The following is a 17,796-nucleotide window of genomic DNA, read 5'->3' on the forward strand; positions in this document are numbered from 1 at the left end:
TATGAAATGTGAGGGATTATGAATCAAATTATATAAAATTTGATTTGACAAATTTGCCCTTAAAATATGATCACGTGCAAAACACGTGGTAAATTCCGACAAAAAAACTAGTCGAAAACCTAAGTATGGACCAAAATTGACCAATGTGAATTTGTAAGGGACGTAAAATTATATTTTTAAAAGCGAGGGACGAAAAAGTTTATTTTGCAAAATATGAGGAACGTTTCGAACGATTTTCCCATATTTTTTCATAAAATTTGCATCATTTTTTCTTTTTCCTTGCATAGATAATACAATAAAGTTCTTATTTTCTTTTTGCATTCATTGTCATCTTTTATTAGAATCAATTTTGTAACATCAAGTGTTTAAATATAACTAAAATAACTAAATTGTAACATAATTGGAATAAAATCAAAATCGAAACCGAATCAAAATTGCATATTTAAGAACCGTAACCATAACCATTCGTATAAAAAAGTCAGATTATGTTTCACCTCTTAGAAAAATCAAAACCGTTAACTTTTAAACCAAAACCAACTATTTTAGAAATGTAATCAAATCTACCGTTAACATATATAAATTATATCTAACTCATGGATTAATTTTCTATACACTCACCGTAAGATCCATGATAACGAATTTAAATTTAAATTTTAAATCCAAATTTTATTTATATATCATGTATTTAATGATGGTAGTATATTATCAGTGTATATAAGATTATTATGTAAATGCATATAATTACAATTATAACTATTCCCATGCATTTAAATATTTTTCTAAATTGATAAACTTTTTCGAAAAAAAAAACATCTGAGGCTCCTCATAATCAAACTGTTAGAAAAATCCTTTGTTATGGGAAAAAAAAACTCATCTATTTTTATTTGTTGAATTGGGGAAATGGAGAAAGAAACAAACGGGGGGAAAGGGGGGACAAGCGGCGGTCTGGTGCGTCATTGGATTGGAGAAAAGAAAGAAAGTGAAGGAGGGAGCACGCAAAAGAATGGGTGGAGATGCTTTAAGACCATCTTCTAGATTTGACACCTGTCCGTCCTACCCTCCTTCTATTTCTTTTTCGTTTCTTTTCATTTCTGCCGTTGCTGCTGCTGACCCTCACCAGTGACGGGCACTATATCAATTATTTTCTCTGTCCAAAGAAAGAAAGAAAGAAAGAAAAATGTTAGTTGTTCCCAGTAGTATTCTACTATTAATAATGCACACTGGCTTGTAGTAACATTTTCTTCTTCGTTTTATTTTTAATCTTTTCTTCTCCACTAACTTTGTTGCTCTCCCAAGTTTCAAGGTTCCCTCACAACCCCAAAAAAACGAATCAAGATTTTGCTGCAGTTACTTTAAAAAAAAGGATTCTTGATTAAACAAAACTCAAAAGGGCAAGCCTTTCTTGATCACATTTGACTGTCCCAGTAGTTATTTACTAATTCTAAGTACTGGTGGATTACCGTAATAAGCTAAGCAAACTTAGTTTCAGAACCCCATTTACCGTTTATTGTTTTTCCTTTTTTGTTTGTTTGTTTGATTCTTTTGATGCTTTTTCCTGTCATATGTCTTTCAACAGACGTTACAAAAGATGATGTCTTGGGATGAGAGCGAAACTGAAAGTTAAGTTTCTGATTGTGGAGAAGACGGGAGGAAGAGAAGGAAAGGCTCTATTTACTACAATTTCTTGATAAAATAGGTAGTCACTCTTTCAACTTCTACCTTCTACCTTCTTCTAACTTGTTTATTTAATTCTTTTGTGTTTTTTTTCTAATTTTTTTTTACTTTTGGATTTTTTATTTGTTGCAAGTGTCATAATTGTTTGAAAAGGAGAGTGGCAAAAAAGAGTCAAAATTACAAGAAAAAGTTGATATGGGGGTTTCCTCAGATCCAGGGTACCTCAAGGTTTTTATGTTAAAAAGGATACAACCTTTCAGTGTTTCCTTGTGAATAGGGGGTCTTTTGTTTTTGCCTTTTCCTAGGTTCTTTCACATGAACCCTTTTCATCTCTCTCTTTCTTGCTTTCTTTCTTGTGTTTTAGGACAGAGGGTTGAATTTGAATTAATGTTTGTTTTTGTTTTTTCTATTAATAGAGTGACTGGCTGAAATTGGAGGATCCATCTAGCAGCGTATGGAGTGGACAAGTACAACGGAAATGTCTGGAGAACAAGTGAACAAGTGAGATAAGGCCCAGACAAAGTCTTCAAGTCTGACTTCTCTATATATGATTAAGCTTTCCAGAAATGGTAGTTTTTGTTCCTTTTTTGTACACCAGATCTGCTTGCCCATCCATTTTGCGTATTTCAGTTCATTAAGGCAGGGAGGCGTGAGCCGTGAATGTGGAAATTTATTAATTTAGTTATATTGCGTCAGGGATGGAAATTGGTCTGCTGAACCAGATTATTGGATCTACAATCTTATCATTGATGGTAGAGGGAGGTGATGAATTAGTTTAACAATGACAGGTTGTGTAATTCTTGAGGGCCTGGAGGGTGACTTTTTGTTGTATTTAAATAGGGATTTTGATGGAGGAGATGTGTGTGGAAGTTGCAGTGCCATTTAGAATAGGTAATTTTGTGGGTGAAAGACCAACTGAGGAAAGTTGTGTTGATGTCGTTGGAACAAGGTTGATGGATGATAGAATGAGCTCGTTTTCAGATTCTGAGGCTAAAAGTATGGCAGATTCAGTTTCTGGTGGGGATGAGGATTGCAATTTTGGTGATTCAGGGAGTGAAGTCAGTGTTGCCATGTCTTCTTTGCCTGAAGGGAATACAAGTAGGGAAGCTTCCTTACTTGATATGACTTCTGAAATTGAAAGCAACTGGCTTGCTAGTGATTCTGTTGTCCGTGAGAGTGAGGAGGATGATTCTTTGTCACTGGAAGGTGATTGTTCTCTGTCTGTGATTAGTGATTCTAGCAGCATATGTGCTGATGAAATTTTCCCATATGATGCAACATCTGAGATAGGGACTTCGAATTTTATTGAAGTTGAGAGGAGTATATGCAATGTTGAACTTGATGTTAAGGCTGGAGATACGAGGCAGTCAAATGTTGGTGAGATTGTGCATGATTCTCTAGCTATCACTGTTGGCCTTGAGGAAGAGATTGCTGAAGGGTCAACCTCAAAACCATCTACAGTTGTTGTCGAACTCCCTTCCAAAAGAGGGTTAAGTGTAACAGTTGGCCGCAGCATTTTTGAGATTGACTACGTGCCCCTCTGGGGAGTTAATTCAGTTTGTGGTAGGAGACCAGAAATGGAAGATGCCTTTACAACTGTGCCTGGGTTCCTGAAAATTCCGCTTCAAATGCTTGTTGGGGATCGTGTTCTTGATGGAATGACCAACTGTCTAAGTCATCTGACGACTCACTTCTTTGGAGTCTATGATGGCCATGGAGGCTCTCAGGTCCCCTCTCTCTCTGCCTCTTTCTCTGTGTCTTTGTCTATGTGTGCGTCTGTGCATGATTGCTGTAAATGCTGTCTCCAATATACATGCTACATATGTGCTAAAGAACTAGGATGTCATTGACAGGTAGCAAATTATTGCCATGATCATATGCATTCTGTTTTGGTTGAGGAGTTGGAAGCTATTATGGCCAGACCAAGTGATGGAAGTAATAAGGAAACCTGCCAAGAGCAGTGGAAAAGAGCATTTACCAATTGTTTTCTCAAGGTTGATGCTGAGGTTGGAGGGAAAAGTGGTCTTGAACCTGTTGCTCCAGAAACTGTTGGCTCTACTGCTGTTGTTGCCCTTGTTTGTTCGTCTCACATCATAGTTGCAAATTGCGGTGATTCCAGGGCAGTACTTTGCCGTGGGAAAGAACCTATGGCATTATCCATTGATCATAAAGTAAGAAAAATAAATTGGACTTTGGATCTTGATTATTTTGTCATTTCTGACCACCATGAGCTGATTTTGTTCTGGTTTTTTATTAGCCAAATCGAGGAGACGAATATGCAAGGATTGAAGCTGCTGGAGGCAAGGTTATACAGTGGAATGGGCATCGCGTGTTCGGCGTCCTTGCCATGTCTAGATCTATTGGTATGTGTCTAAATGTCTCTATGTTTCACATGTCCTGTTTCATTTCATTTTACATTTATTGTAGTCAGCTACTTATTGTTGGAATTCATATGTGTTGTTTATTGTAGTACAGTGATGTCTATTTGCAGTTATTAACTGATATTGGGTGCTTTTAATGTATGCCCTATAAGCTAGATCAAAACGTGCATATTGCTATTGCAGGTGTCAGTTTATGTTTAGACTGGACAGCCATCAGGTATTGCTGGTTGGCGAAGTGGCCCAAGTGGCTATTTTCAAGTTCTGTAGAGTTCAATAAGTTATATGTGTATGCTATACAAATTAAGATAAGCTAAACCTAATGCTAAAGTCGGAGTTTGGAAAGCAATCAAGTTAAGCAGAAGGATCTCTAATGCATTATTCTTTTTGTGACCTTGATTTGCAAGCTCATCATTAAGATCGAGTCTCATGAAATCTCGTGTGTCAAAAGTCAAGCTTGGCTTGAAAGCTTAATGCAACTTCTTTATAGAGTTCATGTTTAAGTGTCTCTTTTATGAAATCCTGTCCAACTTTTAGTTAATAATGACAGGTAACCTGCATACATTTACTGCATTTTACCCAGTTATGGTAATACATAAACAAGAAGATACTAAATGCATATAAAAGTCATTCATTTATGGGATGAAAAACAAAAAAGAGCTTTTTTGGCGAGCTTTTTGGGCTTGGCTTACCCATAATACAGGAGTGACACTATGTGGACGTATTTCATATTAAAACCGAGAGTTACCAAATAGGGCCAAAGCTATTGGCTGGATGGAGTATTTTTGTGGCCCTAGTTAGGTTTGTTGAGTTAGTACATAATTAATGTTGAAGAAAGCTCTGAACATGAGTGACAGTTCTTTGGGGAGAAATCATGTTCATTTATTTTGTTTCCTTTTCTTGGTGTCCAAATTTTCACTGGAGTGATCAATATGAAAGTGCAGGACCTGTCCTTTTTGCTTTCCAATTCAAAGTATTTCCCTTCATTCCTTTTCCTTTAATTGACTGCATGATCTTAATTGTGATAAGGTGGAAGTCTATTTTCAACTATAGCTGGATTATAAGGAATGGAAATGAACACTACAAATTGAAGTCTTTGCACACTTGAGGAATTAATATGCCTTTTTCTTATCTTTTCTCATGCATTATTAGTAATATGGCACCAGATTCGTGATTCTTCCACTTCGTGGCTGTTTGATAAGCCAAGAAAAGTTACATTCAACTATAGTTGGATTATAAGCAATGGAAATGAACACTACAATTTGAAGGCTTTGCACACTTGAGGAATAAAGATGCCATTTTCTTTTTTTTTTTCCCCTCATGCATTATTAGTAATATGGCGCTGTAGTCGTGATTCATTCCCTTTTTTGCAGTTTGATAAACCAAGAAAAGTTACATCAAACCAACACTATCCATGACATGAGTCGTATAATTTACATGCACTGACAATGTTTCCTTCCTGTTATTCACATAAGTAAATTACCAACAACCATTCTTTTTGGCTAATACAGATTCTTGTGAAATGGTCATCGTGCCTCTCTCTTAATATGTGCATAAATTTGTATACTTGCATGCGTGCATCAATTATGCTTACCTACTCAAGCATGAATGCTGCTCTGTGCTGGATATTTCTGAACCACCCTTTACATCTTCCTATAGTTATTGGCATGCAATTGTTCTTCAAAACCTGAAATGAAGTGCTTGTTAGGTACAATTAGGATTTGATGATGATATCTATCTTTTACAATTTTTGCGTTCCTATTACCGTATGAGAGCACAATGATGTTGCTGCGGAGAACCTAAAATGCACGATTGAACGAACTTGACCAAAAATTCTATTTACATCTGCATATTGTTCTCGATTGGTATACACTTCTTCTTTAAGCTAGACTTTGGCAAAAGACATGCATTTTGGGTGAATGTACCTCACTTTAAAGGCCAATTTAATTCCCTGCAAACTTTTTTATTTTTTTTTTTACTTGTTTTGCAGGAGATAGGTATTTAAAACCCTGGATAATACCAGATCCAGAAGTGATGTTTATTCCTCGAACGAAGGATGATGAGTGCCTCATTTTGGCCAGTGATGGATTATGGGATGTTATGACAAATGAAGAGGTCTGTGACACGGCCCGTAAACGGATACTTGTCTGGCATAAAAAGAACGGCGTCACACTTCCCCTGGGGAGAGGTGAAGGCGTAGACCCAGCAGCTCAAGCGGCAGCTGAGTGCCTCTCAAACCGTGCTATTCAGAAGGGAAGCAAGGACAACATAACCGTAATTGTGGTGGACCTGAAAGCCCAGAGAAAATTTAAGAGCAAGTCCTAACTGTGTGTATTCTCAAGTTTGCTCTCTCAATTCCTAGGGGTAGGGAGAATTATAATACAGCATTACCACAGCCCTTCTGTTTTTCACCAGGGCCATGCAACTTCCATTAGCGCGGGCATTTGAGGTTCTATGCCCAGAATTTAGAAGTCCTATGATTCTCATGCCAGAGTTCAACCTATGTAAATTTAGCTCGAAATAGTAATAGGAACATCAAGGAAGTCGAATGCCATTGGCATCAATTATGTTGGTATAAGCCAATGTACTGGCTTATTTGCCTCCGAGTTAAAGAAAGTCTCTGTGAGGTAAGTCAAAACTTTTGTACGACTTTGGGGATGTTATGCCTTGCAAATGAATAGCAAATTTAAGTGATTTAGAGGGGTTTTCCATTAGTTGGGACAACGCTTTTATGATATGCTTGATTTTCATCACTGCTTTTATGGCTATTGCTTGCGAGGTATTGTGTCAATTATGACAAATAGTGACGCAGATGCCTAGTACTAATATATATATTCTAGGGCTTTCTAATGGCTGGACTGCAGGCTGAGTTGATGGGGGGGTCAACTTATTCAGAAATCTATTCCTATAAATTTCGTTGAATCTTTATTCTTCTTTTCTACCTTTTTCTTTTGATGGATTGATAACAAAGAAGGCGTAAGAATGGTTATAATGACCTGTTGGTGGAGCAAGTTTTCATTGTATGGCAAGGTACGCTTTTGCATTTTTGCGCAGAGATTTGGACATCTGGTTGTCCCAACTTTGCTTAATCTACCATTTGGGCTCTGTGCCAAATAAAATGGTAAACAGTAACCATCAGTAAATTCTTTTCGTTACCTAACAAAGGGTTGCAGCCTGTGATTTGTGAAGAGTAGGTATGTTGCTTGGGAGTCACTATGACGGTAATGTGTATGACACTTGAATTTACCACCAAAAGCCAAAAAAAAAAGAGTAAAGGAATGCGGCTTGAATACCGATTCTCTAGTTATAGGTAAATGCAAGTTATTCTCTCTACAAAATGTAAGGAAGGCCAATTAAAACTGGCGGCTCAAAGTTTTGAGTTGAGGCTTCAATTATTAATTAATTTGTGAGAAACTTGTGCTAATTGTAACACTTCGTTGGGTACTAATTAATAAAATCTTGGTATCCCAAACAAAGATCCTAGGATGGCTGCCAACTCCTAACATCCAAACCATTACATAGTTTTCTATTTACACAAAATACGTCCGTTACATAAACTTGTTAACCCGCATCCAAAAATAGCAATATGTTAAACCAACTCATCATACATGATCATTGACAGATGACTTTCACCACTTGCTTGGTTATACAAGGAAACTAATAGGGAAAATCTTACGCTAAGCCACGCATGATTTAAGCAACAAAAGCCATTAGACCAAGGTCCGGGAGAGCCCCTTCAAGCTTTTCCGTTCAAACCCTGTCTAGTGCATCACATAAGAAGTATAGTGCTTTCTATTCTTAAAAATTCAGTGAATGCAGCAGTATACTTGTCTGATCTAGTAATTTACACCCCAACCTCCATACAAGCCTCCTTAAACTTTCCCCTCCTCCTGTAGAGTAAGAATAAGAGTTAGATTAGTTGGTTACCATTGTCGACATAAAAAAAGGAAAAAAAAAAAAGAAGCTTAAGTTACAAAAACAAACTAATGAATAACCCACTTCTTTAATATTAGGAATTTCCATGTTTTTGTCTATTGTTCAAGAGTGTCCTAATTTAAAATCACTTTTGTAAGTGGACACAATAGATGGTAGATTAGAGGATATTTTAAGGACTAGATATGATATACTAACTCATTTCCACTCCTCCACATCAGTCACGACACCATGCCATGTAATCGGATACGCCCAGTCTAGCATTGCTGGTTGCACGTATGCTTCTGTTTTCCGCCACCCGTGAAATTACCATAAGAGAAACAAGTAAATATAGCAATTGGTTTCATATTACTGCTCTAGGAGCTATCCAATTGGAATTCTAGCGGTAGAAGCAACAGCTAGAAAGGAAGATCGGCCATTTATTTATATTGTCACACTCATATTTCTGGTAGTACACTTGAAAAATGAACTTTACGATAAATTATTCACGAAAAAAAAAAAAAAAACCGGTAAAAGAACAATGTTGAGACGCTTTCCAGGCCAGGGGGAAAACCACACTATGATTTCCTATATGCCAGCTCCGTCACTACATCTTCAAGATTTTTCTCATTTTGAATGCTATGGACCCACTTTGCATTGATATGAACTCTCTCTATGCTCTGCTTCAAGGTCCTGGCAATAAACGGCTTCATGCGGCTTGCGAAAAACTCCTCTACTTCTGCTGCCTTCTCGCAGGAGGAAAACTAGAGAGAGCAGAATAGAAAGGCATTAACAGGAAAAACTAATTCAACTGCGTTACCATGAGATAATGCAAGGAAATCAAAGTACATCTTCTAAACATGGAAGACTCACCGGCGACACAACTGCACTGATGAAACGAGTAACCAAAAATCCAGCACCGTAAGTTTTAACTATCTGGTCCCAATTATCCTACAGTTGCGTGGAAAGAATATAGAACCATTAACATGATAATTTACACCAAATTATCAGTCTGTTATAGTTGGATACCACTTACTTTCAGCCATTTCCAAGCAATTTCACGTCCCTCTCTACTAACACCAAGCCCGTGAACAACATCTTGACTTCGCACCTGCATCCAGTACACAGCTTAGAAAAAGAATTCTAAGACAATTTAGATACCAAGGAACTTTAACGACAATAATATGAAACTGCCACTCTTAACACAATAGCTAAACAAATCCATAATACCTCAGAAGACAATAAGAAGTTGAGAATTTCAAGAATGACTTCAGGATCCTGACATGATCCCAGTGAGCCTAAAAGAACAAGAATCAATGTAGTTTCAGAAAAATAATTAACCACCATATATTATCATCAGCATAAGTCGGTGAAAAAAAGTCACCTAGTATTCGTGTTTTCTCCTGGCTGAGGTCAGACTCTCTGTAAACTCTCAAAAGAGAATCGTAGCATGACCTGTTTGATTTATTAACTTTCTGCATTACGGCCACATACACAGCCTGTAACGAAACAATTTTGGCCTATGACTTCCAGGACTCAAAATATAGCATAAACTTAATATCCAGATAAATGCATAATTTTGTTACCCTTCGCAAATCTGGTGGAAGAACAGGTGTATCTCTATCATCCAGGAATATGCTGAAGCGCCTACTTGCTTCTTTTTGAGTCTCTTCATGTCCAAATAGAGCCAGTGCAGTCAACAGTTCACCCCGCAACATGGCATCTAGATGGCTCTCCCCAGGCTTGGGATCCCAACCTAGTCTCCTGCAGCAAAAGAATAAAAAATAAATATAAAAATAAAACTTACAATGTCATCATTCAGATTGCATCTTAAGTAGGCCAATTTATGATCTTGGTATGCTCCAGATGAAAACTTACGGAAGTCACCTTATGGTCTCAAGGATGTATTCATTTATTGCAGCTACCGTATTTGCGTAAACCAACGATAGAAAATATCATACTTGTCTCGTTATGGATGCAAATAACTATAAATCTCTTGGCCAAATGGCACTGGATCACCAAAAACAGTACTATTGTCTAACATATTTTCTTGTAGCATTCGCTAATAAGCATGTCCACACATGTTGAAAGTCATGTACTACAGAACACAGCAATATGGTTGTAAACACTGTCGAAAATGCTGGCAGATATGGAAGTAACAGCACTACATCTGTTAAGGAGCATACCCTGCAGAATACTGGAAAAGATTGATGAAAAAAAGTTTAATGTTATCCAGTAGGTGAGGAACAGCATCGGCAGCAACTCTTACAACCTTAGCACTTATCTGCAGGAATTTGAAACAGACAAGGGAAAAGGTAATCAGAGGTAGAAGCACGCATGAAGCAAAAAACCACTTAGTGAAGGTATAGGACGTACACTAATCAAGTTAGACAAAACAGTGTAATCAATCTCCTCCTTGTAAGCACCCATCAAGGCAAGCAGAGAGGCTAAGGACTGCTGACATGCCATCGACAGGGCATATGAGTCATCCAAAATTCCTGTTTAAATGAGTTATTGCTGTTGAGTAACCCTTTTTATTTTATGGAAATTTGACAAACTGGAAAGTATTTTAAATCAAAGTACCATATCGATCCATGGTTGACAAGTACTTTTTCTCGATTGCATGTCTTAGTCTTGCTGATAGATCGTCATCATATTTTACACGGTAGAAACCCGCCTGGTCCAAATTGATTTTCACCCAAGAACTGCATTTAGACACTGAGGCACCTAACAATTCTTTGATATCATGAGCTTCAGATTTTGCTTGCAGTAAAAAGCTTTTACGAGAATCATAGGATCCACAGCACAGAGTTACTGGAACAACCCACTGACCATCTCCAGGAGAACCGCTAAGTAAAAAGTGTGACTGCCATTAAATGGAACATATTAATACTGAACATCCAGAAATTTCAAAGCACCTAACATGCTGCACTATATGAAACATCATGGTTAAGCAATGTATATCAAGCTCCAATTTGGCAGCAAAAGCAGTCATATAGTTAGGTCAGTCGGGAAAACCTGCTCCAATTCCAAAATCTGGTCTTTCAACTTGGCAGAGACAACTGGATATCCTTTCTGCTTAGTCCACGAATTCATTAGCTTGTTCACAGGCTCTCCAGATGACTCCTCGAGGACAGACCACAAATCTTCTGTTTTTGCATTTGAGCAAGCATATTTTTTAATGTATGAAGCCAGTGCCCTCTGAATAAAGTTAATAAAGGAAGGGGAAAAAATTGTCAATTTACAATTAAGTGGATAGTTGTTGTTGGACAAGTAAATCAAGATTAAGAACCAATGTGAAAAGAATCAGCTATGAACAACAAATGATGCCAGAGCCCCTTCCCTAATCGGATAACGGAGATTTAACAAAGCGAATGTCAAACAGATGGAATCCTGTCATAGCTTTGCTTCTGAGTAGAAATTTTCTTGAAGAATCAAAAGAATTGACCAGCACGGTCTCTTGTGTTTTTTTTCTTTTTTGGCTTCATTTACAAGTGAAGGTCAGAGATTGCTTTATCTTGTGTTTTAGTGTCGGAGAAGAGCATCAAGATATTGACTGCTCTCACTTGTACAAGAGTTTCCTCATGACCAGCCCATAATGCAACTTAGTGTCACTGCCTGTTGTATTACTTATGTCCATGCTATGCGGTGACTTTTAAAAGATCCATGAATCACACAGCATGGTGAAGGAGTCACTCTTGCAGAAGAAAGTTTCATCAATAGGGGCATTCTTTTAGGATTCGAGATTTCAGTGGAGTGTTCGATGACTGGCTTTATCATCAGGTCATGAAGAATACTGTTTCCTGGGGTAAAGAACCATGAACTAAGTCATATTTTAAATGAAAAGATTCTGTTCAAGGAAAGAAGCCAGGATGAAGCCCCTATATGGTTTAGTTGTATCTTCTGTATCAAGAATTAAGGCATAAATCTTAAGACCCAGGGAATTTAAAATAGCGGCATCCAACAAATCTTTTGCCTGACATATTTGCTCAATACATAGCTGATTGCTATATTTATCTAGATTGACATGCTAAACAGCAACCTCCCATTGGACCAATGGAATGGCCCACCTACGTGGTTGTGTTATTCTATATGTGAAGCATGGATATGACTTTTTTTTTTGTTTTTATCTCAAGTTATCACTTGAAAAGTTGGTGCGCGCAATGACTCACCACACGCCAGACTTCTCACTTCTGATTACAAGCATTTTCCATGTAGCTTTCTAACAATTGAATTATGGATGATCCAAAGAGGGAAGGAAGGAAAAAGATGAACCTGAAAACATTCAGCACCAAGATAGCTCTGTAACATCCGAATTACAGATGCACCCTTTCTGTAACTTATTGAATCAAAAATCTCATCAATCTCAGCAGCATGATTTATGTCTACCTGCAAAGAAGGAAGATTTCACGACATGAGAAACATCAAACGTTTCAAGCGTAAAAACAGTAAGCCAGGCTCATTCACCTCAATTGGATGCGATTCTGAAAGCCCGTCCAACCGAAGTCCCTCGGTGCTTTCGTCAGTAAATTGAGTCCAAATTTGCCATTCTGGGAATAAAGCATCAGCTGCTAAATAGCTAACCTGAACCCACAAGGATAATAAAAATAAAATAGAAAATGCATATGTCAATCATCATACAGGAATGACTGTATATTTCAAAAGCCAATATTTTCCAAACAGATGTACCCATGTTGCAAAGCCCTCATTTAGCCATAGATGCGTCCACCACTCCATTGTCACAAGATTGCCAAACCACTGATGTGCAAGTTCATGGGCAACAACAGTAGCAACCTAAAGGAATCAATAATTTATTCATTCAGACAATTAATTGACAAACAAGCAAAACTCCAGCAATGAAACCACGATTTTCAGCACATTCACAAATCACGATACCCTCTGCTTGTTTGCAGCTGCAGAGTGTTTATCATCATATAGCAAAGCCGTTTCTCGATATGTAACTAGACCATAATTCTCCATCGCCCCAGCAGCAAAATCAGGGATTGCAATCATGTCTAATTTGGGAAGGGAATATGGCAGAGCAAAGTACCTGGAAGTGTGATGCAAAATCAAAATGCATTGGAAAAATGTAGTCCAAGAACCTAAATAGATAATTTTAAGACATGCGGAAATTAAACAGAAGTGAATAAGAATATATAAGTTCCCGATAAGCACAAATGAATTGCATAATGCTGAATTATAACAAAATACATCTGAGAGAGAGAGAGATGCAACATACTCTTTATATATACCAAGCGTTTTGACTGCAACATCTAAAGCAAATTTCCCCTGATCTACCATGCCAACCTTGCAGTATACTCGTACAACAACTCCTGCAAGATGTAGTATTTTCTTATCGTGAAACAAAAGAACATTGATGACATAATTAATAAAGCCAAAAAAGAGAAAAAATTTAAATCTATACCATCAGGAGTTTGATCTTCGACATAGTCAAATAAACCAACAACAACCGCCACCAAGTACGTAGACATGATAGGTGACTCCTGATAGGAAACTGTCTTAAGATTTCCATTCACCTTCTCTTCAAGAATTGGCATGTTTGAGAGTGCAACGAGTTCCGATGGTACTTCCAGCGTTATCTTGAATGTAGCCTGAACATGAAGAGAATTATAATAAGGAAAATCAGGCCATTTCAGAATTCCATATTCAATTAAATCTGGAAATATCATTCAGGCGTCAATTTCAACAAACCCTGATACTTTATTCAAAAAACAGAAAAACACTTTTAAATACAACACCTAAAAGCAAAAGATACACAACTGATGTACTCTTGCGCAACCTATGATTTTAATCTTGGTAATGGCTAAAATTATGATTGCTAATACATGATATGACATGAAAAAGTGTGCTCTGTCAACAGGTGAGATGACATAAAGTTAAAGATGGAACTTGTAACAAGCAGTAGACCGCCAAAAGATTTGGTGGAATCTTAGCAATTAAGACTATACTTGAGATTGATTCTGTATGTTTCATCCATTTCTCTTCTACTCCCACTTCCCACAATTGATACCTCCTATTTACCTTTCATCCTTATTGACCCTATTAAATTAGCCAGCTCCACAGACATACAATAACTGCAGACATCACAGCGCACACAGATATGCAAACATACAGAAATCGCAGAGAGAGAGCAAGCACCTTACAAGCTGGTTCATCCCAGCATGGAAAGCATCGCCTAGCATCCACTGGTTCAAACTGCGTCACAGCCATGTTCTTTTTCTCTCCATTATGCTCGTAGACACTGAACAAAGGAAATTAAACCCATTACTTAATCAGAAAAGTACTTAAAGATACATAAGTACAAAGTATCAGACCATAATTTATTGTTAATAAAATGTGTGGATAAGTTAATGAAAATGTGTGGATAAGTTAATGAAAATGTGTGGATAAGAAAATGCAAAGCTTTTACTTGTTAACTGAGAAAGCAAAGTACATAAACACTTTCAGAAACACAAATGCACAAACTAAGTATATGCAGCTTCGACTTCTGATCACCTTCTTGAAATTTATTTATAGGAAAATGAATATCTAAATAGATACCTAACAGGCTGAAGATTTGGAGACTCAATTACGAAACATTATATAGACAGACAAAAATAGTATAGGTAAAGAATATTAGGTGGACAAGTACACACAGCCATGTGAATACTTTTCAAATACAGCAGCAGAAGCAGTGGCAATGCCAATCATCATTTTAGTTGGATTCATTGGTTTTAATAGCTTTACAACCCGCTTGACAATTGCTGTGCTAAGAAATTGTATAGAATGGGTGCAATTTATTTGGAATTTTGTTCCTACACTGCTTCTTTCCTCTTCGTAGGTGAAAAAAGTTAAGCTTTTTGTTAATGAGTTTTCTAAATGAATGTAAACAGACTATGGATTCTTAGGACATACATTCATTTTATATGTTTTTTAAGCAAAAAGGAATGTAAATCCTTCAGATTTTCTGCCATAAACAAGATCTCACATGCATTTTTACAATTACATTCCAATTCCACAATCCATTCCTTTATATGACTGTAATTTGATCTTCAAGAGAACCCAGAAAATTCAGGTAAAAGGACTTTTATGGAATTTTGCTTTCTTTTGTTGCCAAATATATAATGATGAGTACTAAAAGAAACACAGTAACAGGAAAGAGAATCATTTTTTACACCCGTTTAGAACATTTCCACAAGGGGAAACAAAACTTTACTCTGAATATACCACAACTCTACAAAGGGTAGAAACTCTCAATGGAAAACACAAACTTTGAAAAGTCAGTTGAAAAAACTGTCTTATACAACCCCCATCACTTAACTATGGGCACATAAAGGTGAGAAACGAGCCTGGAAAAATTTTGAAATAACAGATAGCAATTGCATTGGTCAACACAACAAAGCATTTGAAAAAGATACACCCAATCTCACCGTATTGACCAACACATGATTAACGAGGAACCTCCCCCTCCCCCCCTCCAAAAAAAAAAAAGGGTGAAAAAAATGCACTACTGAGACCTGAGATATGCAAGCATAAACAGAAATCTACTAAACTCGCACACATGGATGCATAACCTAATAATACGTAGCGTGTTTACTTACACGCACAGATAAAAAAAATTGAGCTATCAATGTGTTATATTGGTTTATTTATTAACCTGAATACGGAAGAGAGAAAAGTAAGTTCCCAAATACCTTCTGTAAAAGCCTTTCATCCTGTCATTTAGGGTTCCATCAAAGGCGATACTCAAATTCCCAACTCCGATCGGCAAACTCTCAGCGAACTCCAGCACCAATATCTCATCCTCTTCGCAGAGCTCCACGGCCACCGCGTCGAAAGCCTTAACTCACAGAAACACCGGCCAATCATGATCGATTGCATCCAAAAACAGAGCGCATGAGGAATTTAAACAAAGCAATGCAAAGGAGAGCAACTTTAAGAAAATCATAAATACTAGGTACCTTGTTGGAATAGGATGTAAAATGAACGGAGTTGGCGCGGACGGAGAGGTCGGCGGCATTGAGAACGAGGAACTTAGTATCGGAAACGACGTCGACGGAGATGTCGACGGCGCCGGAGAATTTGCAAGCGGTGAGGTCGGGTTTGAGCTTGAGATCGTAGCGTTTGGGCAGGGCGAATTTGGGTAAGCGAGGTTGACGTTTGAATTGCTGGTATTTGCTGTTGGTTGTTTCCTTTTCTGCCATGGCAAATGAGAGTGTGAGCTCAGAAAGCTGTGTAGAATTCGATTTACACTGGAGACGGATGGAAGGATGGATAATGGATGGATATATATAGGGGCAGTTGCGCACTGTTTAGGGAAAGGGGATGTTTTGAAAATGACACTCCGCCCTTTCCTTCTTAAAATACTCCCTCTACAGTACTCTAATAACAAAGGTGACAGACGCTTCATAATTTGTTGTACAGCAGTATTTACTGGTGTGTCTGTGCCTGTCTCATAATCTGTAGATACAAACACGTCACGATTTTGAGTTACTCTTTTAGGATAATTTCAGAAATCTCCTCTGACTTTTCTGACGATTACGGTCACCTTCCCTAAACTTTGAAAAATATGAGTACTCACTGCCCTTAACGATATGAAGGAGCCGTGGATAACCTTCACAGATTTACAAATTTCAAGTGGAAATGAGTTTGAAAGAGAAAAATAGAAATTCCTTTTTGGCAATACTCATCTATCTTAAAACTCTAATGTCATCTAATCTAGTACATTATGTTTCATTTCCAATTTTTCTGACTAGATTTATTAATCAATTTACAAAAAAGTCGATCAACCGATTAAAGAGGCATTTGTTAAAATAAGTATCTTCAAATTTTACTTAATCAAGAAAAATATCCAAAGTACGAAAAAAGAATGTAACTTTTTCCTCGTTTGGATTGCAATTTTCCTCGAAAAAATTACTACGTTTTCCGTGAACACATTTTCCTATCACCTTTTTACCTCACATATATCAGATAGCTACAGTAGTTTTTTTACAAAAATTTTCCAACAACAAAAAACTAAATTGAAATTTTCACCTAATGAATAACAATAGTGATAGTTGGCTTTTTCATCATTTAATTTGTTTTACATATCATATCATAGAGGAGTAGTATTAGATATTTATTGGATTTTTTTTTTTTTTTTTTTTGCTCACATCATCAATTGTTACCAAACAAACACATACTCTGCAGGGGAGGTTTTCATAATTTTTTAAACCTCAGGGGAGGTGACTGCAATTATTAAAAACCTTCCCCTTTTTTTTTAAGCTGAATTTTTTCTTTAATAAATTGCATTTATAGGGACTTGAGTTTCAATAATTTTCAATAATTATGAGTAGGGGTCAACTAACAATTCAATTTTGCAAGTTCGTCATCCATTCGTACGGTAGGTAAGCAGGTAGGAGTTCAAATTTCACAAGCTAAAACTTTTAAAAAAAAAATGTGTAAAAATTGCGTCAGTGCACCTCTTTGGTCTAATACGCATTTTTCATAATTTTAATTACTTCAATGTCTGTGTCTATCGTATAAATATCATGATTTTTAGTCACTTAATATAATTGAACTTTTCTTCTTTAATAAACTTCAATTACGTAAGCAGCTCAAACGCGACTTCGCCATTGGTTACGCGTCAGTAGTTCAAATTCCATAAAGCTTCTTGTATGGCCTAATTCAATGAAAAAGGTATGGGACACGAATCGATCGATTGGAAAGTGAAGGCCATTTTAATTCATGATGCTAAACTTTATATATGCTATCATCGCATGAGCATCTACTTACTGGTGGTAGATTAGATAGATATGTTCAAGACTGAAAACAGAAGCACGGCTTGATTTTT

The 17,796-nt window shown here is 37.0% G+C and overlaps 2 protein-coding genes across 8 annotated transcripts; one reads left to right on the forward strand and one right to left on the reverse strand.

Moving 5' to 3' along the window:
* Nucleotides 1-1,028: 1,028 nt before the first annotated feature.
* On the forward strand, nt 1,029-6,746 carry LOC113706781 (protein phosphatase 2C 53). 7 transcript variants are annotated; one of them, XM_027228783.2, is made up of 7 exons: nt 1,029-1,179; nt 1,577-1,696; nt 2,091-2,243; nt 2,371-3,401; nt 3,528-3,845; nt 3,932-4,037; nt 6,043-6,746. In XM_027228783.2, exons 4-7 carry the CDS (start codon nt 2,523-2,525, stop codon nt 6,375-6,377), a joined length of 1,638 nt encoding a protein of 545 aa, XP_027084584.2. In that variant the 5' UTR covers nt 1,029-1,179; nt 1,577-1,696; nt 2,091-2,243; nt 2,371-2,522; the 3' UTR covers nt 6,378-6,746. The 7 variants fall into 7 exon arrangements, with proteins under 7 accessions (XP_027084584.2, XP_071919203.1, XP_071919201.1 ...); XM_072063102.1 differs by lacking the exon at nt 1,029-1,179 and adding an exon at nt 1,184-1,303; XM_072063100.1 differs by lacking the exon at nt 1,029-1,179 and adding an exon at nt 1,186-1,391.
* Nucleotides 6,747-8,384: 1,638 nt separating this feature from the next.
* Nucleotides 8,385-16,356, reverse strand: LOC140013636 (aminopeptidase M1-like). The gene is made up of 19 exons (XM_072063098.1): nt 15,926-16,356; nt 15,659-15,804; nt 14,124-14,226; nt 13,390-13,576; nt 13,204-13,297; nt 12,861-13,014; nt 12,654-12,758; nt 12,432-12,548; nt 12,240-12,353; nt 10,983-11,165; nt 10,548-10,830; nt 10,341-10,462; nt 10,151-10,248; nt 9,551-9,728; nt 9,349-9,463; nt 9,195-9,262; nt 9,001-9,075; nt 8,838-8,915; nt 8,385-8,728 (listed from the first exon to the last, which is right to left on the reverse strand). The coding sequence occupies exons 1-19, from the start codon at nt 16,166-16,168 to the stop codon at nt 8,543-8,545; spliced, it is 2,649 nt and encodes an 882-aa protein (XP_071919199.1). The 5' UTR covers nt 16,169-16,356; the 3' UTR covers nt 8,385-8,542.
* Between the last annotated feature and the right edge of the window lie 1,440 nt (nt 16,357-17,796).

The sequence above is a fragment of the Coffea arabica genome, chromosome 8c (genome assembly GCF_036785885.1).
Source record: "Coffea arabica cultivar ET-39 chromosome 8c, Coffea Arabica ET-39 HiFi, whole genome shotgun sequence".
Taxonomy (NCBI): domain Eukaryota; kingdom Viridiplantae; phylum Streptophyta; class Magnoliopsida; order Gentianales; family Rubiaceae; genus Coffea; species Coffea arabica.

Coding starts and splice junctions, on each gene's coding strand:
- LOC113706781 (XM_027228783.2), top strand. CDS start 2,523: ATGGAGGAGATGTGTGTGGAAGTTGCAGTGCCATTTAGAATAGGTAAT. Junction 3,846..3,931: donor CATTATCCATTGATCATAAA/GTAAGAAAAATA, acceptor GTTTTTTATTAG/CCAAATCGAGGAGACGAATA. Junction 4,038..6,042: donor TGCCATGTCTAGATCTATTG/GTATGTGTCTAA, acceptor CTTGTTTTGCAG/GAGATAGGTATTTAAAACCC.
- LOC140013636 (XM_072063098.1), bottom strand. CDS start 16,168: ATGGCAGAAAAGGAAACAACCAACAGCAAATACCAGCAATTCAAACGT. Junction 14,227..15,658: donor ATGAAAGGCTTTTACAGAAG/GTATTTGGGAAC, acceptor TCCTTTGTTCAG/TGTCTACGAGCATAATGGAG. Junction 9,076..9,194: donor ACTTCTTATTGTCTTCTGAG/GTATTATGGATT, acceptor TACTGGATGCAG/GTGCGAAGTCAAGATGTTGT.